At 44.1% G+C, this 23,424-nt stretch overlaps 2 protein-coding genes and 1 long non-coding RNA gene across 19 annotated transcripts in view; 2 read left to right on the top strand and 1 right to left on the bottom strand.

Moving 5' to 3' along the window:
- The window catches only part of ABRAXAS2 (abraxas 2, BRISC complex subunit), a 28,775-nt gene extending 12,192 nt beyond the window's left edge, over nt 1-16,583 (bottom strand). For 2 of the 9 annotated variants that reach the window (XR_015155499.1, XM_086378306.1), the window contains exons 1-4: nt 16,494-16,583; nt 12,411-12,501; nt 8,167-8,203; nt 5,630-5,696 (exon numbers count right to left, since the gene is read on the bottom strand). Coding sequence is in view for 4 of the 9 variants with exons in the window: in XM_086378306.1 (XP_086234432.1) it covers nt 5,630-5,696; nt 8,167-8,203; nt 12,411-12,501; nt 16,494-16,565 (267 nt within the window). In the remaining 5 variants the exon portion in view is untranslated. Of the gene's footprint in view, nt 1-5,629; nt 5,697-8,166; nt 8,204-8,513; nt 10,672-10,970; nt 11,140-11,434; nt 12,324-12,410; nt 12,531-16,493 lie in introns of those variants that run through there. The other 7 variants (XM_086378310.1, XM_086378314.1, XM_086378313.1 and 4 more) reach the window with 6 other exon arrangements.
- Nucleotides 16,584-16,637: 54 nt separating this feature from the next.
- On the top strand, nt 16,638-18,423 carry LOC147344506 (uncharacterized). Its single transcript, XR_015155516.1, has 2 exons — nt 16,638-16,805; nt 18,102-18,423. It is a non-coding gene; the product is annotated as an uncharacterized LOC147344506 (long non-coding RNA).
- A 1,338-nt stretch (nt 18,424-19,761) lies between these two features.
- The window catches only part of EEF1AKMT2 (EEF1A lysine methyltransferase 2), a 70,809-nt gene continuing 67,146 nt past the window's right edge, over nt 19,762-23,424 (top strand). For 5 of the 9 annotated variants that reach the window (XR_015155501.1, XM_086378332.1, XM_086378333.1 and 2 more), the window contains exons 1-3: nt 20,113-20,276; nt 22,376-22,441; nt 22,949-23,063. Coding sequence is in view for 4 of the 9 variants with exons in the window: in XM_086378332.1 (XP_086234458.1) it covers nt 20,167-20,276; nt 22,376-22,441; nt 22,949-23,063 (291 nt within the window). In the remaining 5 variants the exon portion in view is untranslated. Of the gene's footprint in view, nt 19,902-20,112; nt 20,277-22,375; nt 22,442-22,948; nt 23,068-23,424 lie in introns of those variants that run through there. The other 4 variants (XR_015155503.1, XR_015155504.1, XR_015155505.1 and 1 more) reach the window with 4 other exon arrangements.

Raw genomic sequence — 23,424 nt, 5'->3', positions numbered from 1 at the left:
CTCTTTACTTTCTGCCATAAGGGTGGTGTCATCTGCATATCTGAGGTTATTGAGATTTCTTCTGGCAGTCTTGATTCCAGTTTGGGCTTCATCCAGGCCAGCATTTCACATGACATAATCTGCATATAAGTTAAATAAGCAAGGTGGCAATATGCAGCCTTGACATACTCCTTTCCCAATTTGGAACCAGTCTGTTGTTCCATGTCCAGTTCTAACTGTTGCTTCTTGATCTTCATATAGATTTCTCAGGAAGCAAGTAAGGTGGTCTGTTTTACCCATCTCGGAGAATCTTCTACAGTTTATTGTGATCCACACAGTCAAAGGCTTTGGTGTAGTCAATAAAGCGGAAGTAGATGTTTTTCTGGAACTCTCTTGCTTTTTCGATGATCCAAAGGATGTTGGCAATCTGATCTCTCATTCCTCTGTCTTTTCTAAATTCAGCTTGAACATCTGGACGTTCTTGGCTTACATACTGTTGAAGCCTAACTTGGAGAATTTTGAGTATTACTTTGCTAGCATGTGAGATGAGTGCAATTGTGCGGTGGGTTTGAACATTCTTTGGCATTGCCTTTCTTTGGGATTTGAATGAAAACTGATCTTTTCCAGTCCTGTGGCCACTGCTGAGTTTTCCATATTTTCTGGCATATTGAATAGTGCAGCACTTTCACACATCATCTTTTAGGATTTGAAATAGCTCAACTGGAATTCCATCACCTCTACTAGCTTTGTTTGTAGTGATGCTTCCTAAGGCCCACTTGACTTTGGACTCCAGGATGTCTGGTCTAGGTGAGTGATCACACCATCGTGGTTATCTGGGTCGTGAAGATCTTTTTTTGTATAGTTCTGTGTATTTTTGCTACTTCTTCTTAGTATCTTTTGCTTCTGTTAGGTCCATACTGTTTCTGTCCTTTATTGTGCCCATCTTTGCATGAATGGTTCCCTTGGTATCTCTAATTTTCTTGAAGAGCTCTCTAGTCTTTCCCATTCTGTTGTTTTCCTCTATCTCTTTGGAAGGCTTTCTTATTCCTCCTTGCTATTCTTTTGAACTCTGCATTCAAATGGGTGTATCTTTTCTTTTCTCCTTTGCCTTTAGCTTCTCTTCTTTTCTCAGCTATTTGTAAGACCTTCTCAGACAACCATTTTGCCTTTTTGCATTTCTTTTTCTTGGGGATGGTCTTGATCTCTGCCTCCTGTACAATGTCACGAACCTCTGTCCATAGTTCTTCAGGCACTCTATCAGATCAAATCCCTTGAATCTATTTGTCACTTCCACTGTATAGTCGTTAAGGGATTTGATTTAGGTCATACCTGAATGGTCTAGTGGTTTTCCTACTTTCTTCAATTTAAGTCTGAATTAGGCAATAAGGAGTTCATGATCTGAACCACAGTCCACTCCCAGTCTTGTTTTTGCTGACTGTATAGAGCTTCTTCATCTTTGGCTGCAAAGAATATAATCAATCTGATTTCGGTGTTGACTGGTGACGTCCATGTGTAGAGTCTTCTCTTGTGTTGTTGGAAGACAGTGTTTGCTATGACCAGTGCGTTCTCTCGGTAAAACTCTATTAGCCTTTGCCCTGCTTCACTCTGTACTCTAAGGGCAGGTTTGCCTGTTACTCCAGGTGTCTCTTGATTTCCTACTTTTGCATCCCAGTCCCCTGTAATGAAAAGGACATCTCTTTTTGGTGTTAGTTCTAGAAGGTCTTGTAGGCCATCACAGAACTGCTCAACTTCAGCTTCTTTGGCATTAGTGCTTGGGGCATAGACTTGGATTACTGTGATAGTGAACGGTTTGCCTTGGAAATGAACAAAGATCATTCTGTCATTTTTGAGACTGCATCCAAGTATTGCATTTTGGACTCCTTTGTTGACTATGACGGCTACTCCATTTCTTCTAAAGGATTCTTGCCCATAGTAGTAGATATAATGGTCATCTGAGTTAAATTCACCCATTCCAGTCCATTTTAGTTCACTGATTCCTAAAATGTTGATGTTTGCCATCTCCTGACTACTTCCAATTTGCCTTGATTTATGGATGTAACATTCCAGGTTCCTATGCAATATTATTCTTTACAGCTTCGGAGTTTACTTTGATCACCAGTCACATTCACAACTGGGCACTGTTTTTGCTTTGGCTCTGTCTCTTCATTCTTTGGAGTTAGTTCTCCACTGATCTTCAGTAGCATATTAGGCATCTACCGAGCTGGGGAGTTCATCTTTCAGTGTCCTATCTCTTTACCTTTCCATACTTTTCATGGGGTTCTCAAGGCAAGAATACTGAAGTGGTTTGCCATTCCCTTCTCCAGTGGCCCACATTTTGTCAGAACTCTCCGTCAAGGAACTCCCAGAGCTTTTCAATTAAACATTAGCTTTGAAGCCTGCCTAGCAGAGAATCAATTTTTGAAGTGTTTCCATTAGCACTTTCTTGAAGAGTTGATGTTAATTAAAAATAATTTTTTATATCAGATACTGTCTAAGTACATATGTATTTTTAAGCCGAACATTTTAAATTTAACTTTGTAGGTACTACTATAACCCCTTTGAGGTGAAGATGTAACTTTGTACCATTTCTGGGGAAAAATCACCATACTAGAGTCAACTATACAGCTTTTCAGTCTAAATATTAAGTATTATCTTTTGTTTTGGGGCTAGAAATTTGGATTCTTGAAAAAAAAAAACCTCAAAGAGTTTATATTATGTATAAGGTGTCATAGGAAATACAATGAACATAAAATACAGTCTCTGCCTTTAACAAATTGTATGGAAAATAAAACCTAATTTCCAAGTAAATTGAAGAAACAAATTCTTGTCTTTTAATTGCAAAAGAAAATATAATCGTTAATTTTAGCACAAAGCTTTAGAAAATCAAAACTGAAGATCAGGTTTTGAGAATCTGGGCCCCAGGAAAAGCAAAGATAACTCCAGTTAACAATCTATATTGGTCTTCTGTGTCTCAAAAGACCAAATCCAATTTTATTTATTATTTTTAAAAATATGATATGACTATATTTTAATATATAACTGAAATACAAAATATCATAGTAAATTAGCAAATCCAATTTAAAACCCCCAAATTAATTAAGAAAAGTGTCTCTATTTACTACTGAAAATGCTACATGATAGAGTTCATTTCTTTTTTCCAATTAGTTTCAATATAAAGTATAATGTAAAAAAACCTATTATATAAAGTTTCCCCTCCTCAGCAACATCTCTGCTGCCTTTACTTAGAGCAACCACTTCTAGGTGTGGTTGGCTTTCTTCTGGATCTTTCTCTTTATACTCAGACTTTTGTTTTTATAAAAAGCAGGCTCAAATTATTTCACTTAACTTTAAGAACTTTCTAAGTCATTCATGAGAACCTCCCTTATCTTTTTAATGGCTGCTTCATATCCCATGGGCTTCCCCAGAGGTGCAGTAGTAAAGAATCCACCTGCCAATGCAGGAGACACAAGAGACATGGGTTTAATCCCTGGATCAGGAAGATGCCCTGGAGGAGGAAATGGCAACCCACTCCAATATTCTTGCCAGGCAAATTCCATGGAGAGAAGAACCTGGCAGGCTACAGTCCATGGGGTGGTCAAGAGTCGGACGCGACTGAGCACGCATAAACTGTCATATTCCATAGTATGGAGGCACCAACATAATTTACTTAACCATTCCTTGCTGGTAGACATTTAGATTGCTTTCAAAATTCTCATTATTAAGCAAAGATGCAAGAAACATCTTTGTATGCTGCATTAAAAGGCCAGACTGCTGGGTTTAAATCTTGGCACCAACATTCGGGCTTATAACCTTAACCAAGATATTTATCCTTAGCTGTCTCAACTGTAAAATGGGGGTGATGATAACAGCCTTATGGGGTGGGTATAAGGATTAAATGTGTCAGTACCTGGAAAGTGCTCAGTATACGGTCTGGCACAGAGCTAAAGTGTTCAATAACACACGTTTTCACACCTTTGTGCCTATTTGTCTGTTTTCTTGGGCCAGATTCCTCGAGATGGAACTCTATATTTAAAATTCTGTTATTGCAAAACTCTCTCCCTAAATGTCTATGTCAACTTACATTCCCACCAGCTACAGCTTCCCCACTTCCCACAACCTTGCCAACACTGGATATTAGCAATTCTTTTATACTTTTGCCAACTGGATGGACAACAACAACAAAAAACAACAGTACTATGTGTTACAATTTGCATTTCCTGATGAGAATGAACATTTTTTTCCATTTACTTCTTGACCGTTTGTAGATTTCTTTTTTCTTTTGTAATTTCCTGTTCATATTCTTTATTTCTTTTTTCCACTTCAAATATTTTTTCTCTATTGAAAAGAAAATGTCCTGGTAATTTAATATATGGTGAGTGTTCTAGATAAGTGCTTCGGTAAGAATCTTCATGAAATAAATTTTAGTTTTAGAGAGTATATAAAGCTTCATTATTTAAAATGTGAAAATAAATGGAATGAAGAAGTAAGGCAGTGGCTAGAGAATGAAGATGCTCCAGATGCCAGAATGTGCATTTCAGGGAAATCACTGAGAATGGGGGAGTGAGACTGGGATCCTTGGGCTGCACTCACCCACTTCTGCACACCCGGGCAGGTGACCATGTTAAAGACTCTCTGCCAACACGGTGCCCTTCCTGAGCCTGTCATCACCCACAAAACACTGTCCTTTCCCCAGACGTTCCCCATACTTTCTATGTTTCCTTTTCCCTTACCTGCTTCTCTTTCTGCCTGTGCACCAGATGGTGGTTCTGAGAGGGCCCTACACTGGAAAGGCTGCCCATTTACTCTAGCTGCTTCTGAGGCCCTTCTTCGAACACCTGAGATGTCCCACACTGATTGTTTTATGCACAGGTAATCTTTTAAAGGCTTTTTTATAATACATGCTTCTAAAGAATGGCATTTTGTTTTCTCTTTAACAAGCTTTCACTTTCATTGGTACTTTTCCTCCTCACGTGATGTTTTAGTGACTCATCTATTTTCCGGGAATCAATATACCAAGGTAAAAAAGTAAACCCCATACACGGTACAACAGAGTAAATTATGAATGAGACCATCACACAGCAGCAGCAATAAAACCTCGGCTCATTTTCAATTCTATTCAGACGTGTTTACCATATATATACACACAAGCAGAACATCATATGCATATGCTGACAGAAACAATAAACATATGATCTTTTGGGAAAACATCTATGTTCGATGTGAACTGAACTTGAAAGAGCAACACATCAAAAGATGTTTGACTGCAATCTACATTTTTTTAGGAATATTTTCCCTCATTATAAAATTAATGCATGTGTAGTAAATGTTGGCAAAATTATTTTTTAAATTACCAAATAGGAAAATTAGAACCACCCAGAAGCAACTATTGTTAACTTTCTGGATTATAGTTCATGTTCTTTTTTCTCCTTCTGACTTTTTACATAATGGAATCATACTCTAAATATCTAAATTCTGTTTTACATACTGTAAACATTGTATCACATCTACAGTTTACCTTTAAAATCTACTTAACAGAATTCTTACACATTAATAACAAATCTCACTGTTTCACTTTACATTCCTTTCTGGTTTTAAGTTTGGGTGATAAAGACTGATTTCCAAATCAGACTGGGTGACAAACAGAACATACCTTTCTCCGATCTTTAAGAATCCTGTCCAAGCTCTCTTCATTAACTTTGCTTGCATAGTCATAAAAACTGTTTTTTTTAAGAGGAAAAACATTTTATTAAAATTACATAGTCTTTTGACAAAAATATGCTTAGCAACTTGTGTCTGTGTGTCACCTAATCCTAAAAGTTGGCAATAAAGCTACAACTGCTTATCTGCAATAGGTATAAAATGGCACAGTGGTAAAGAACCCGCCTGTCTATGCAGAAGGTGCAAGAGACGCAGGTTCGATCCCTTCCTTGCAGGAGGAAATGGCAACTCACTCCAGTATTCTTGCCTGGAGAATTCCATGGACAGAGAAGCCTGGTGGGCTACAGTCCATGGAGTTGCAAAGAGTTGGACACAACTGAACGACTGAGCACACACACACACAATAAGTATATAAGAAAAAACAATCTAAATGTTTTGCTGATATGAGGTATCCTTTGCATCAAAGATTCCTCAAGAGACTGCTACATTCAAAAGGTATTACTTCCATAAGTGGAAATGCTGATACCAAGTAATTAAAAAATGTGTGGTTTCAAATGACTGTGACATCTTTTCCTTGTCTCTAAGTGTCAATTATCTATGGGGGAAAAAAAGAACAGAGAAGCACATATTCTGAGAAATGAAGAAGGGAAATGAATATTTGCTGACTCCTTAATAAGACACTCAGCTGCATGCTTCCTCATGTTAATTCATTTCATTTCTGTCTCACTGCTGGGAGGTAAGTACTAGTTCAGCCCAACAAGTCAACACTTTTTTCCCTCCATTTTTGTAAATAAAGATACTACGGTTAAGTGACTTGCCCCAAATTATAGAACTGGCAGATGGAAGAGCTGGAATTTGGATCTAGGTCTGGCCAGCTTCAAATTGAAGGCACTCACCTTTAAAAGAGACCCATCTGACCAGGACCCTGTGAAGAGCATTTCGGGCATAATGATGTGTGACCTTTTCTATCACTGGTCCTGGTTTCAGGAATGCCACACCCCTCCTCCCACCACCACAAGCCCAGGCCTTACAGGCAGGAAGGAGTTCAAGTTACAGCAAAAACACTGAACTGGAAGTCAGGAGATACCAGCTCCAGCTCTGCGCTGCTCCTCTCTATATGATCGTGGGCAAGTCACTTGAACCTCACTGGCCTCCACTTCTTTTTTTTTTTTTTTTTTTTTGCAAAATAAACAGTTTGGAGCAGACATATGATTTCCATGGTTTCTTTCAGTCCTAAGAATGATGAGTCTATGGCTTCAATTATGAGTCTATGGGTCTAGGTTCTGGGTATTACTTTACTAACAGTGGCTTAAGGAACTCCTCAGAAAGACAAGGCAGGGCACACCCAGCAAAGTCTTAGATGGTCAGGGCCAAACAACAGGACCCTTTCCGATCCAGACCGAGGCTGTGAGTGGACCAGGGCCTGAATCATTCATTGACTGCTGAATCGTCAGCAATCGGTCTCAATGCTCTGAGATTCTTTTCAGATGAACTGCGGATTCCTTGTTTGCTTCCTGCTCCTCTTCAGTTACATGTAAATCTAAGAGTGAGGTTCTCAGCTATTTTGGGGCTTTGTTCACAGGTAACAATCCTCTGAAATAAGGGGTAAGTGTGTGTGGGAGGGGTGGGGATAAGATGGGTGGTGAACACAGTGGAAGTCTCCAGGGGTTCTTGGGTGCAGGGCTGTTGGGGGTTTAGGTCAGCTGAGGATGGGAGCGGAGTCAGGGTGAAAGCTGCCGTGAAGACACGGCAGCAACAACCAGGCACAAGGGGCTGGCAGCGTCAAGGCAGAAGTGCTGACCCAGAACGCTGAATCCAACTGGTATGGGCAGCAGTGCGAGGAAAGGACTGGCCTGGCTTTTCACAAAGCAGAGGAACAGGGCCTCAGCGAGGTTTACGAAACACAAGAGTGAAGGTCATCATATCTGTCAACAGGTGGAAGGGTTGGGGGCTCTGGAAGGAGGCAGAGGCCTGGACTGCGGTTTGGGGAGAAGTCCGGTGGAGGCCACATGCTGGTCACTTTCTCCCTCACCTTTGCCTCCATGGGCGTCTGTGTCACTTTCTCTCTTTGAATGTCTCTCCTCCTGTTTCTTTCTGTCCTTTAGTTGGTCATAACATGCAACTGGAATATATTAACTTAAACCCAAAAAAGTAAGCTTTATGTTCCCTTTCCTTACACTTTAAAGTTGTACACAGAACACTTTTATGCCTCTTACAATATGCTTTTATCTCTATGTGATCCTTGATGAGCTGCTTTCTGTACGGTTGACGAGCCCATGCTAGGAAGGCTGGCAGAAAGGCTTCCATTTTAAACCACTGAGGCCAAGGTTTATCTGCCCACCCTTCACCTTTTCCTAACTTAACACAGCGCTACACACGCATCTGACACTCAATAAATCAGTGAACTTGGACCCCTCAGTTATACTTAAAACACTACAGCCATAATCAGATACAAGTCTGAGTTCATTAGTCTTCAATCAATTAATCTTTTAGTAAGGACGAAAAGCTACAAAGAAGGATGTGGCTTACCTAAAAAGTTTTGAACAAGGCTGATGGTTATGGATTTCTGTAATCAGAAAGAGGAAATACATCTCAGTTAATCATGTAAGATACAGACAACTATAAAGTATCTCAGGATTTAAAAAAAACTTTAAACCAAAATCTCAGACAATAAAAAGAGAGTTTTCCTTTCCCAAAGAGTGTGTACACTGGTGAAGGCAGTGTCTCCTTAACACTTAAGCTCAGGGCCACCCTCTCAGGACAAAGTAAAATGGCCAACGACAGGTCTGGGCCCATCTGTTGGCGTGTGATAAGCACACGCCTGAAAGCGTTTATTCAGGATCACACAGCTATTGTGTGCTTTTGGTCAATCTTACCTTTTTCCAAGAGGAAAAAGGAACCACTGACTGGAAGCATTTAATCGAGGTGGATAAAAGCTGTGAGGACAGCTTGAGGAAAGGAGGGCCTTAACCAGTCTGCCACCAGTAACTCACTAAACACGCAGGACAACTGGGCCAGGTGCTTTGAAGGGGAAGGGTGAGAGCTCTGAACGTTCATTAGCCTTTTCAAAGCTTTCAGCACAAGGCAAACAGCCATTGTAAGGCAGAGGCAAACAACTTCTGAAAAGATGGCTGTGGTTTACTGTAGCAACCCATTTCTTCAAGTTCATCAGGGGGCTTAGGGTCTGGGTTGACGTACAAGACCATGGGACTAATTAACCACTCAATTCTATTAACAACATTCTCCTGGCCAGCAACTCATCACCTGCTGCTTATAAAGCCACAGCCACAGAGTTCCAGGCTGCAATTTTAACTCAATTAAAACGAAACTGCAACCCTGAAGGACACTGGGCTATGCCCATTAGCTTCTGTACCGATGTGAGAGCTGCCAAAACACACAAAAACGCCAGTACTTCCACGGGGAAGAAAAGATTATTTGCCGAGTATAACTGTCGACACAGTGATGCAAACAGGAAAATCTCATCTAGACATCCTCTCTTTTCATCACCAAAAATGATACAGTATACCATCATAAGTTACTTCAGAGATACTGTCAGTAATTAGACTGCAGAACATCTGTAGTAAAAATGTTAACTAGAGTTCAGGGGAAGGCAAAAAAAAAGTCCTCATCTACTTTAAAGGAAAGAATATTTTGTTTAAGAAAATCCCTAGAGTAAATTCTCAACTCTGAAGACGCACTCCTGTCATCAATCCACCCCAGCAGACTTCCTTCATGATTTACAACCTGGATGAGAAGCATACTGAAGATATGCTCTAGATACCACACCATATTTTCTACAGGGTCAAAGCTTTCTCCTACAAGATTCTGCAATGCCTAACTAAGCACTCCGTGGAGAAAACAGGGTGATGCTTTCAAACACGATTAAGCTGCAGACTGGCGTGACGTTGGCGGCTGTGACAGCTGCTAGGCAGACTTCTGGAAGTAGGGGAGCCAGGGCAGCCTGGCCTGGGATTCCAGAGTTAAAGCCTCCAGAGCTCTTCTGGCTGGTGGCTGCTGCTGCTGCTACTACTAAGTCGCCTCAGTCATGTCCGACTCCGTAGGACCCCATAGACGGCAGCCCACCAGGCCCCTCCGTCCATGGGATTTTCCAGGCAAGAGTACTGGAGTGGGGTGCCGCCTCGTGGAGCCCTCTTCATATGTGCATGGCATTTCTGCCTGCACGTCTGTGAACATCCCCACAGGAACGCGCCGCTGCGCTGGCTTATCTTCCTGTCGCTGCTTCTCCTGCTGGTGGGTGGGCTGAATAGCCCCTCTCATCCCCACTTCCATCTTTCCAGGAACTGCTGCTGCCATCACCTCATTAGCTAAGGGAGCTCTCGCGTTGCTCTCTCCTCCTGGCCACTCCCAGCATGAAGGGCAGACAGTTCCACTTCAAGTGCGTGCTGCTGCTAAGTCGTTTCAGTCGTGTCCGACTCTGTGCGACCCCATAGATGGCAGCCCACTAGGCCCTTCTGTCCCTGGGATTCTCCAGGCAAGAACACTGGAGTGGGTTGCCATTTCCTTCTCCAACGCATGAAAGTGAAAAGTGAAAGTGAAGTTGCTCAGTCGTGTCCGACTCGTAGCAACCCCATAGACAGCAGCCTACCAGGCTCTTCCGTCCATGGGATTCTCCAGGCAAGAGTACTGACTGGAGTGGAATGCCATTGCCTTCTCCGTCAAGTGTGTGAGCACCGCTTTAAAAATGAATGTGTTCAAGACGAGTGCTTCCTCACAGCATGCCATTTCATATCAAGTCCTCCTTATTGTTCAGAGTCAGGGAAAGGTGTCCGTGCGTGGATTCAGGCATTTTCAACAAATACGAAATTGGGTCAATTTATTATTTTAAAATGTGCTGGAGATTAAACTATCCAGAAAATTTCTTTGCGCTAGTGGTATGGAATACTTCTCCTGGTACGTTCGTTATCTAACGCTTGGCCCTTTAATCCAGGTTTTCCAGGGTCCCGGTTTACATTTTCTAATATTGTTATGTATTTACTTTTAAATGAAAAACACCACCAAAAAAAAAAAAGAGAGAAAAAGACTACAATGATAACCATACATTTAATACTGGCAAATACCCTGTTTATGAGACCCATGATTATTTCAACAATAAATTGAATGTAGCTAATAAATTAAACATTATACAGCAAAAGAGGGTCGTCGTCATGGCCCTGTATTACCTGGGTCTCTCTATCTGCTGGCACATCTCTGTATCTGCAATACTATGGGAACTGGTATTTATGAATCAAAAATGAGAGTACACGATGCTGGAGAATTTAAATTACTTTACTATTCTGTTTCCTCAAAGATAAATAAACAGCCAGAGCACTCACCAGAAATGCTACTTTTGTGAGCATGCCAGGCTAGCGCTCTTTCTTGCATGGTGTGCCGTCAAGTCTTTCTGGCAAACCCTCACACACCACATTAGTTTTGAAAACCCAAGTGCAAACAATGAATAATTGCACAGATGGCCAATGAAACCGAGTTCTCTATTTTAGGATTTTTAAAGAGTTAAGCAAGACAAAACACAGAAATCAAACCTCCGTGAAAGAGCAGCTACATCACAGCACGTCAAATATCAAGTATTTATTTACCAAGTCAATATTGTGGGGAGTGGGTTTCATCGTTTTGGTTCTTTAGGAGACAGCTGTCTCTTGTTTTCCCCAACCCTCACCTCCTCAGTCCTCACCCTGGCCCCAGCCCAGGTACTAAAGGCAACGAGAACAGGCCGAAATCAATGCTTTGGCCTCAGCATAACCTAACCTTCCAGCAGTATTTCAAACCACAAACCACTCACCTTCACGCCGTCTGTACTCTAGACACCCAGAAACAGGCCAGGCTCCCTGCATGTTTTATGCACTCCCTGCCCCGGGATGCCCTGAACAAACCACTCACTGGCCCTCAGTTCAGCTCCCTCACGGTGTCGTTACTGACTTAACCCGAGAGCAGTTTTTTTTTTTCCCAATTCATGAGATCGACTTTGTTCCTTTCTGACAGCGCTCAGCCTGCATACTCTGGTATTTCTGTAAACTTGTCTTCCTCTTCTCACAGTCCTGGAAGGCAGAGAGGCACTGCACATCCCTCTCACTGCCCAGCACTCGTCTCCTGCACTGGCGTTTTTCAATGACTGTTGGTTGCATAAATGCATCAAACAGCCCTTGCTCTGTTTTCAGTATCAGGACATGCTGTTCAGTGATGCACACCAGGTGAAAAACATATGATCCTTATTTATCAAAAGGAGACTGAGCCAAAGAGCCATGCACCTACAAAACACCTTCATTTTCCCCAGTAAGCTCCCCTAGATCGGCTGTTTGGCTTAGTCCTCAGAAAGCTGTGTATGTCTGACAAATATCTTCTGTAAACAAGTGTAAACATCTTTGCCAGATCCCTCTAGGGAGGACCAGCAGAACACACGCTTTCATTATGGTATGAGGCGATGCTGAGCATGGGCACAGCCCAAAGCGCACACTCAGGGCTCACCATGGCTGTGGAGACAAGTGCGTGAAATTCCACACAGCCATTCACAGGTCAGAGCACTTGGGTCAGGGACAGCTTCACAAAATACCTGAACTTACAGACTCGCACTGTGGGTTTACGCTGACTTACAAAGACATTTCACATCATTCCTAGTGAAAATAACTGGCATTGTGATCTGAGTGGCTTTCTATGTACTCTTTAAGTCTATTGTTAGGTTACAGTCAACGGCCAAAGAACAAAAGAGGGCGCATGTATACGAGAAGACTTTTTCTCAGGCCCGTGACAAGCTCACTTACCGATTACTTGCAGAAACTCTGTGCTGCTGATTTGGGAGTCACTGATGCTGAAGGTTTCCTCTTGCCTTACCTCTCCCAGCAAAAATCCTTCCTGAAAGCAATGGGGGAAGAGAGTTGCAGCTAAAAACAAAAATGATTTTTACTGGAATTAAGAGGAATTGAGGACATTACAATTTTATAATAATTTTAACAATAATCCAAATAAACTTGTCACATAAACTACCATTCCATAAACCAACAGGTATACGACTAAAGTACTTTGTGACACAGCTATTAACTGAATCGTTTGAATAAAGGATTCCATGACAAGATGAAATATTATTTAATCCCTTCCCCTAAAACCCTGTTTTTCTGAAGTGAAAATAAGTAGAGTGAATTCATCACCTAAATCCCACTAAGTGTAACAAGCAACATCAAAAAATCTCAGGAAGTAGAAATATTCTAGGCTGCTTTCTTGAAACAACATGTAATTTATTGCATTGTTTTAAAAACTCTGCTAATGACAACAGGGTAAAGACAGAAGTTAATGCAATGCACAACTAACTGCTCCTATGAGGGCTGGCAGGAAAAAGTAGGATTCCAGCAAGCAAGTTTTCACTAGGTCAAAGTTTTTCCTTAATAAATGCTGAGATAAATTGATTTACTCCTTTGAGAACTGACACTGTCATCAACGATTCAGCACATAACCTACTGCTTGAGCATCTGCTAGAGTTCAGCACAAGCACCGCTGGAGAATGTTCACTCTAAATGGCAAATACCATCCCTGCAGGTGGTGAACTAACAGGCTGTCCCAGACTTCCCCTCCCTAGGCATCCTACATGGCTTACTCCTTCCCTCCATTCGGCTCTTCACTCAAAACAGCACCTTATCAGAGAGGCCTTCCCTGGAGCGTGGAACAGAATCAAGAGTCTGCCACACACTGCTCCCTTTACCCTGCATCCTTTCTCTTCTCATATTTTTCTCCTGTTTCATATTTACACATACTAACGAATGCCTGCTCCGACTAAAATATGAGCTCCGTACGAGCTGGGATTCTATGTTCACTGTGCACTTCAGCACCTCGCACAGTGCCCAGCACACAAGAGCTGCTCAGCAAAGAGTGGCTGAATACATTTAGTGAAACAATGTCCTTTCTATTGTAGGTTGACTCTTCGAATAAATTTCCTAGTTTAAAAAGTCCCAGTTGGAATCTGTGGGGGTGAGGATGGAGAGATAGAGGCTTTTCAGCATAGCTGAATACATACATAACTCAATACAAAATACTGATTTAGAGGAGTGGAGTGTCATAAAAATCCCAAATCGGGCTTCGCTGGTGGCTCAGTAGTAAAGAATCCGCCTGCCGATGCAGGAGATATGGGTTCAATCCCTGGTCTGGAAAGGTCCCACGTGCCGCAGAGCAACTAAGCCTGTGCACCATAACCACTGAGCCCGTGCTCCAGAGCCTGGGAGCTGCAACTCCTGAGCCATGGGCCACAACTACTGAGGCCCAAGCACCCAGAGCCCGTGCTCTGCACCGAGAGAAGCCACTGCAAGCGAAGCCTGTGCACCTCAACAAGAGAGTAGTCCCCGCTCACCCCAACCGCAGAAAAGCCCATGCAGCAATGAAAACACAGTCAAAAAAAAATTATATATGTACTAGAGAATCCATGACTACTAGTCTGGAAAACATGGACTAAAGCAGCTTGTTTTATCCTATGAAAGTCTTTCTTCATGAGTTCTTACTACAAAACACAAGCTGCGCCTTTGTAACAGATTAGAAAAATTTCTCTTTAATCAAAATGGAAAATACAATTGAAGATTCCTACACAACTTTAGACCTTAATATCTACAGATTCCTAGTGTTCCACAGCCCAAGGTTGCCAAATTTAGCAAATAAAAACACAGGATACCCAGTTAAATTTGAATTTCAGATAAATGATGGATAATTTTAATATAAGAAACAGGATATATTTATACTAAAAAATTGTTTACTGTTTATTTAAAATTCAGATTTAACTGGGTGCCCTGTATATTATCTGGCAGGCCTTAGTTTGAAAAAGTCGACAGTGACATCAAAACATTCTAAAGCCAAGTATAACACGGATGCTTATTTATCTATGGGTCTAGATTATCTGAACCACTCTTATTTTATAATAGTAGGCAAACTATAGTGTGTGGGCTAAATCCAGCCTAATGGCAGTTACTGGGGCTACAAGCTTAGAATAAGTTTCTACACTTTTAAATTGCTGAAATGAAAGAGAAAATGGGAGCAATATTTCATGATGTGTGAAAAATTATATAAAATTCAGCTTTGTGTCCACAAGTAAAGCTTTATTGGAAGCAGTCATTCTAATGTATTTATTGTCTATGGCTCCTTTCTCCCTACCAACCGCAGGGCTGAGTAGTTGCTACAGAGGCCACAAGGCTCAGGAGGCCTAAAATAATTACTGTCTGGCCCTTTACAGAAAAAGTTTGCTAACTCCAGAGCTACAGAATAATGAGTGGCTTTAAACTAATTTGCCAGGACAAAACAATATACTACAAAAACAAATTCTTGGTTCTTCAACTTTAAAATGTGTGAAATTGAAATCACTTTAAAGTATTCTACATATGTAACTGTGGCAAGGTTAACATAAAAGGTATCCTTGTAGAGTATAAGATACAAGTTGCAAACTATTGCCATTGGTAAAAATTTCTATTAAGTCTGGCACCATGCCTGGCATAGTGCAGATATTAAAGAGATATCTCTTGAATCAAGTTAGTAACAATCTAGGTAACATCTCACTGTAGACTATAAAAAAAAAAACAAAAAAAACTAAAACTATCCACTTTTCAACAGGTTGCTTACAGTAATTTTGCTTTATATATAAAACTGTGATATTACTAGGCACTCCAAGAACTAGAGAGGTTAAGAAACAGGACTGAAACCATGTTTAACACGTCCAGGGGACACGAGCACGATCACAAACTACCTGTAGAAGGAACTGCCTTACATTATTAAAGAGCTGGCTGCAGTATCAAGGGCCTTAGTGTCCAGAGACAGGAGCTGCCTCTGGAAAAACCCATGTTGTGTATATTTCTATAGTTGATCTCTACCACTGAACTGAAGCAATGATCGGTACAATACTTTAACGCCATCCAATTTACTAGTGAAATCACCTCTCTACGAAATCAGTTTTATAGATGGGAACTAGGATCGCAGACATCAAACCAAACCCAGTTCCCTCTTCTGCAGTGTTCTCATTTTGCTTTGTAATGACAACACCACCCTCCCTCCTACTACATTTATTTAGTGAACTTAAATAATTCACTACTCAAATCAGGTTAACACAATCTCTCAACTTGGTGGGCAAATACGTAAAGACAAAAATTATCTAATGTCATAAAAGAATTTCCATCCAGAAGCCAGGGACATTAAAAATGCACTTCCGATCACTCATACGTAAAGGCCTGTCACTTCCCTATTTTCACTGAGACTAGTTCCCGGGTCTTAGAACATTCGCCAGCGAACTAAACATGCAACGGCCAAAGTAGACCCTCCACCGAACACTCCTGGTGACATCTGCATTTTTCATCGAGGCGAAGAAAACACACGCTCGCATCTAACAAGAGTAGTGACAGCCATAGTTACCCTCGTCGCACTCCACAACAACCTGTCAGACCAGAGGGCGCGCTGGGAATCTCCGCTCCTAGACTGAAGCGGGGGTCCCTCGGTTCCTTCCCGACTCCGGACACCCCTCATTAGTCTCGAAGCCTGACTCAGGGAGGGGCAGGCACTGGGTTTCCAGGACTAAGCGACTCCTGCCACTGTCGGTGGCCGGCCGGGAAATCCCTCTCCACCGGGAGACTGCTGTCCTGGAACGGGCATGCCGATGGAAGGCACCAAGTGAGGGGACGCCCATCTCGGGGTGGGGGGCGAAGGAGACCCGGGCAGCAAGAGTTCGCCGGCGGCGGGAGCCTCCCGGGTCATCAGTTCCTTCGGCCAGCATAGGGGGCGAGGGGCAAAGGATCCCGGCTTCTCCACAGGCGTCGGCCTGAGACCGAGGCCAGAAGCCCTAGCAGCCGCGGCGGGTTGCGGGGAGTGGTGGGGGGCCCAACACCTACGTGGTCGGCGTTGCTGTTGGCGCTGTGGAAACACACAGCGCTGAAGGTGTAGCCCGAAATGGAAGCCGCCATGATGGAAAGCTCCAACTCCCCCATCATGCCCCGCGGCGGGCACAGAGCCTTCCGGCCGGCCAGCCCCTTCGCATGCTGGGAAATGAAGTCTTCGACAGGTGAGGCCAAGTGGCCCGAGAGCCCCCGGAGTGAGGGGTGAGAGGTGCAAGGTTTGCCGCCTACATCACCGATTCCAGCACTGCATCCTCCGCGTGCAGTCTCGCGCTCTGCGCATCCCAGACACGGCGCCTTCTGTTACAGGTCTTGGTCTTTCCCCAAAGTTTTCTCTTTGCACGCGAAATTTTCTAGTATTAAAAGCCAGCATTTGCCATGCTCAAGGATAAAGGAGGGAGTTGATTTAGGCACTTGTTCGGTTTGGGTTTGATGCAGAAGTAACATGATGTGATTTCAGTTTCCACATGACCCCTCTGGCTGCAATGTCCAGGACATAGTGGCTGGGGAAGGGCGCCGTCACAGTAGTCCAGACGCTGGGTGCCAGTGGTTTGGGGGTGGATAGAAGTGAGATGCTGGTGGCAGTGGAGGTGTTAAGAAGCAATTGGATTCTGGGTACGAAAGAAGACAAATGTAATGAAAAATCCATGGGAAGAAGATAAAATCAGCATAAATAATAAATAACAGTGAAAATGAACTACAACTAACTTCAGGGAAGGAACTAAACTTTCTAATCATTATTCTTCAATTCGTTCAGTCTCGAAGGTTCAAAACTGAGATTGTAATCTTTCACAGAGCTCCTCCCAGCACACTTCTTCCAAACTCAGCAAACTGAACTGTTTTCTGACAGTTGCACAGGCCAACAACCTTGGAACATTCCTGATGCTCCCCTTTGATCAGTCAGCACAGTTTTCAAAAATACATCGAGAATCCTACAACTTGCCATAGCATACCCATCACAGTGGTCCAAGCTATCCCGGATCACTGTAACAGACTTTAACTCAAGGGGTCTGAACTGGAGGCAGTTTTGCTCCATGGGACAGCAGGCAAAAATGAGACATTTTTGGATTTTACAACAGATGGGGGTGGGGGGGAGGGAGCGTGGGATGCCACCTGCATTTAGTGGTGAGAGGTCAAGGAGGCCACTAAATATCCTACAACGCAGAGGACAGACCCTCACAACAGAGAATTATCCCACCCGGAATGTCCATTGTATGAGGATGAAAAAGGCAGTGTGCTCCCACTTCTGCCTTTAACCCTTTCCCGGCCAAGTCTGTTCTCAGTGTATCAGCCAAAACTGTCACACCAAAACTTAAATTTAAATCTCATTGCTTCTTGGTTAAATCCCCAACCTTACAATGATCTGACTCCTTCATTTCTTGCTGCTGTCCCCTTTGTTCACTCTGCTGCAGCTACACTAGACTTCCTTCTGCTTCCTGGATAACCCTATCTCATTCTACCTCGGGGGCTTGGCACTCACTGTTCTATTCACCTGGAATGCTCTTCTCCCAGAAAGCTGCAGGTTGACTCCATAGTCTCTGCTCTAGATGTGGTGATGTGTGACCCACACGTCCCCTTGTAAGACTGATTGAATTATTCTTCCAGGTGCTGACAGCCCTTTCTTGGATTTATCCTTCCTGGAATTCTCATCGTCCAAGATCAATCCTCTTTTTCTGGGCAAAAAAGCATTTGAGATTTGGTCAGTGTATCCACAGATGAATAAAGGCCCACATCCTTCAATCCAACCTGAAAATTCCGAAGGATCATCCCAGCGTCACAGTGTCCTGTCAGGGGAGAGGGTGTTAGCTGAGGCTCCGTTGTGATGGTACCCCAGCCTGACTACTTCCTCTGTCCAACCCTGCTTCTCTCTCTTCCCCAATAGGTGGTGATCTTGAGAGCAGTTCCTAATAAATTTCTTCCATGTTCATCTCAGTCTTACAGTCTGCTTCCTTGGGGACACAGCCTGTGGCAAACTCTTTTAGCTTTTCACTCAGTGCTACCCTCTCAGAGAATCCATCCCTTCTGACCCTAACCAGGATCACCTGGAATCTGACTGTTGTTTTGCCAGTTGGGGAGCATTTGAGAACTCCTGAAAGCACAGTTTCAGAGAAGCTGTAGGTAAGCAGGGTTCCAGCTGCAGAGACTGGCAGAGTCAGAGGGACACAGGCAACCCAAAGTATACTCAGGGCCTCCCTCCTGTCTTGTGTAACTAGCACCTGGCAGGAGGGACTGTGTTCCTTGGCACATTCCAGGTTCTCCCTGGTGATGGGCAGCTCTGCTCTGATCCAGCTTCTCCATCCCCCCACCAAGAATGTTGTCCTGGGAGATCAGAGGTGGTGCCCCACTCAGGACTAAACACTCAGAGTAATCCTGGAGCCAAAGAAGGAACTCTGTAGAAATCGTGTTTTTTTTCCAGGGCTCCATACCAACAACTGTTAATAGCATTCGTCACACAGAGCAATCTTAAGTGTTGGCAAGACATCAGATTGAAGAGAGCCTTATCTTTCATGGGCGCTTCTTAATTAGAACCTAAAACCTTTTAAGACCCACTCAGTCACATTCAAGCTCACTCTCTCGAGCATTGAGCATCAAGTCTAGAAAAGATCAAAACAACCATTCACTCAGGGCAGCCCTAATTGACTGTGGCATCTGGTGGTTTTATTACTCTGTAATAAGGTTATGCACTTTCTTGAGTTCTTTAATCACTATACACATAGATTCCCATCTGTCTTTTACCATATTCTACACCAGCACTTGCCTGAAGATCTTGGAATGTCTTGCGTCACAGGACATACACATGTGGTCCTAACTGGGATTTCTGTGAGCTGGAAAGGCAACTATTGATGCCGCTCACCTCCAGGGACTTGTTAACGTTCACTGGTTGAGAGCAGTCTCTCCCCAGTGAGGTGCTCCTGCGGAAGCTGAAGCACACAGAGGTTAGGGGTCTTGGAAAGGGCCAGGTGCCTGGTTAGCTGCTGCGTGGAGACAGCATCCTGACTTCACTTAGAGCTTTCTTCTCATTTAGCTCTCCCATTACCCGTGGTTGGCCTACTTGGGCGGGCGTGAAGGGGTGGGGGTGGGGGACCCTAGGGCATTCATTTCACCTGGCATAAAGTCCTTCCTCCACCAGTGACGTCAAGTCAGAAGAGGCCAGAATGCTAATTTTCAAGGCAGGGTGCCAGCCACAAATGGAATTAGCCTTGGGCAGGAAAGCCAAATACTGCGACGGTCCGTCCCACCCATTTCTCAGATCTACCCACGACGTGGAGAGATGAGGTGATCTGTACGTGTGGGTCGCTGAACGCTGTCAGCTTAGTTATCTGCTGTGGCTTCCCTACCGCCGGGCTTTTTCCAAAATGCAATGGCTTGAATAGTCTCTCACAAACAGCCGTCCCCATATCTAAGGTGCGCATACGCCGGGCACCCCGAAGCAGTGGGTGCGTCTGATGCTGGCTGGAGAGAGGCGGGACAGAGCGGAGGCCTAGCCCGGTGCACTCCTGGGCTAGGGTCCGAGGCGGCGCCGGGAGGAGCGCAGAACAGCCGACCCCGCGGGGGCCGGAGCAGTAGAGAGGGTGGCCTCCCGCCTCCTAGAGGCGCCAGCCCGCCCGTCCGCTCTGCCCGCGCCGCGTCTCTATGGCGGCCCCAACGGCCGTCCGGGGCGCGGAGCGCGATGAACGAGGGCGCAGACTACGGCGGCGGCGCGGGAGGCGCGGCGCGGTCCCCAGGGTGCGGCCCCGAAGGGGGTGGGTTTGTCCCGTCTGCGCTGGGAACCCGAGAGCAGTGAGTGTGGCGCGGGGCAGGGGAGGGTGAGCGTGGCTGGCCCGGGTCCCGGGAGAGGGGACGGAGGCATGGATCTCTGACGTGGTGATGGTGGTGGTGGGGGTCCCGGTAGATGGGGAGAGCCTGAGCGGGGCGTGATGGGTGGAAGCCGCAAGGGCCACCTTGGGAGAGAGTCAGGGGGACCTTCAGGATGGAGTCCGGAGGGCCACATGTGAACAGGCCTTTCAAAGACTTTGACGTCTGAGGGGCCCGTGGGGTGCGGGGCGGGCCTTAAAGGTCCTGAGTGGGCTTTTTTAGGGAGTCTTAAGCTTTTGGGGGTAGGCTTGAAGAAAGGGTGGTGGTGGAGAAGACTCTTGAGAGCCCATTGGACTGCAAGGAGATCCAACCAGTCCATCCTAAAGGAGATCAGTCCTGGGTGTTCATTGGAAGGACTGATGTTGAAGCTGAAACTCCAATACTTTGGCCACCTGATGCGAATAACTGTCTCTGAAAAAGACCTTGATGCTGGGAAAGATTGAAGGCGGGAGGGGAAGGGGACGACAAAGGATGGGATGGTTGGATGGCATCACCGACTCGATGGACATGAGTTTGAGCCACCTCCGGGAATTGGTGATGGACAGGGAGGCCTGGTGTGCTGCGGTTAATGGGGTTGCAAAGAGTCGGACACGACTGAGCGACTGAACTGAACTGAGGAAAGGGAACGAGCGAGCGTGGGTCTGACAAGTAGGGCTGGTGGGCAAGGGTGGGAGCCGGGCGACAATTGCCCGGCTTAGGGACCTGAGACGGAGAAGGCAATGGCACCCCACTCCAGTACTCTTGCCTGGAAAATCCCATGGATGGAGGAGCCTGGTAGGCTGTAGTCCATGGGGTCGCGAAGAGTCCGACACGACTGAGCGACTTCCCTTTCACTTTTCCCTTTCATGCATTGGAGAAGGAAATGGCAACCCACTCCAGTGTTCTTGCCTAGAGAATCCCAGGGATGGGGGAGCCTAGTGGGCTTCCGTCTATGGGGTCACACAGAGTCGGACACGACTGAAGCGACTTAGCAGCAGCAGCAGCAGTAGTACATTATTAGTACATTACTAGTACAAGGAGATGGAGAAGGCAATGGCACCCAACTCCAGTACTCTTGCCTGGAAAATCCCATGGACAGAGGAGCCTGGTAGGCTGCAGTCCATGGGGTCGCTAAGAGTCCGACATGACTGAGCAACTTCCCTTTCACTTTTCACTTTCATGCATTGGAGAAGGAAATGGCAACCCACTCCAGTGTTCTTGCCTGGAGAATTCCAGGGACAGGGGAGCCTGGTGGGCTGCCGTCTCTGGGGTCGCACAGAGTCGGACACGACTGAAGCGACTTAGCAGCAGCAGCAGGGACCTGAGAAGGTTCAGTGGACGAGGGCAGGGACATGGAAGCTAGGAGGGGTGGGAGTCGGGGATGGTCTAAGGAGGGAGCAAGGAGACAGTGAGCATCTTGGGGTAGGAGAAAGCGATCTGACCTAAGCAGATGCTCAGTAACCATTTAGTGGGTTAGTAGATAGATGAATGACTGACCGTGGGGAAAGGTAAGGATGAGAGGTAACTGGGAGAGAGACCAGGGATTCTAGAGACAGGAAGTAGGAAGAGGCGGCCATCGATGGGGGAAGAGTCCTTAAAAGGAGTAAGAGTAAGTTTTAAACTTAAAGCTGACTTTTAAGCGGAGCTTATCTTTAATGAATTCCATTGAGAGTAATCACCTCACTGGTAGAAAATTCTCGTATCTCTGCATTTGAGAGTGAAATGTACTGTAATGACACTGCCTGTACAGTTTTGGACTTGTGTTTGGGACTTGGGGATCCTTGGACGGATACGCCTTTGTATTTTTTAAGCTAAAACATACACCGTTTTTAATGTTAGGCATTGTTGTGAGTGCTGTGAATGTATACATTTACTCTCATTTTTTTAACACGAGGATGTTAAGAGATTGAGTGATGTGCACTTATCAACACTAATAATGTTTTAAGTTTCTGTCATAGCTATCCCGGTAATGTATGAGAACTATACATTGAATTCATAATACAGTTTAATTCAATAATTTGGTTTGCATTTGATTATTTATATAGTTGGGATGCTGTCTATAAGAGAGAACTGCAAACTTTCCAAGAATACGGAGATACAGGAGAAATCTGGTGAGTTAGAGAAAATAGTGGGAGTATGATCCAGAAGCTTATGTAGGTGTGTGTGTGTATCTTTTAAGTGCTTATCCCAGAGAAAGTAAAAATCTTGGGAACCTTGGACTGAGTCTGGCTTAAATGGGTAGATTTAAAGAATCACTCTCTTTTCTTTTTTAATGGCCTACGTATAAGTTTGATGACAGTCTTAGGAAATAACCCTGATTCTGTAATTGTCCATTTTCAATAAGCTGTGCAGTTTTGAACCAACAGCATGTACAAATGTTAATGCTGATGTAGAGAAATGTTGATAAGTAACATATCAACCTTATCCATTCTGTTCTATTCTTGGGGGTGTTTCCTCCTTAATAATAGAGATGAAGATTAAGTTTACAGGTAGTATTCTTACTTTCAAAAAAAAACCTTAATTGAGCGTGTTGAATAAGCTATGTAGGTGGGATATAGCTGTAACCTTTGTTCTCTAGTCCTTGGTAGTTGGACTGACTGATTCTCTGTTTCTAATAGGTTTGGAGAAGAGAGTATGACTCGACTAATAAGGTGGATGCAGAAACACAAGATTCCATTGGATGCTTCAGTGCTTGATATTGGAACTGGAAATGGTGTTTTCCTGGTTGAACTTGTTGGTACTATTAATATTCATGTGTTAGAGCCAAATTTAAAAATGAAATTAGGAAAAAAGACCTTGCAATTAGGGATACTCTAATCTAACAGTCTAATCCAGCAGTCTAACTCTTAAGTAGTAAAGCTGTCATGCCACTTAGTTTGAGAGTCACATAGTATGAGAGGAGACTGTATGGGTTGTGAGAAAGCACTAAATGAGAAAAACGGGGGATCTGAGTTCTAGTCTTGGTCCTTCTTGCTGTAGTCTCGACCTTGAACAAGCTCTTATTTCTTTTCTCAGGTTTAGTTCTTTCTTAAAGATTTTACCTAGGTGATCTCTATGGGTTTCTTCTAGTTCAAAACTCTGGAAATCTGTATGT

Source organism: Bos grunniens, chromosome 26, assembly GCF_055505025.1.
Source record: "Bos grunniens cultivar Pamir isolate PY7600 chromosome 26, Bosgru_T2T1.0, whole genome shotgun sequence".
Lineage (NCBI taxonomy): Eukaryota > Metazoa > Chordata > Mammalia > Artiodactyla > Bovidae > Bos > Bos grunniens.
Note: the sequence above shows the minus strand (reverse complement) of the source record. Positions and strands in the feature narration are given on the sequence as shown.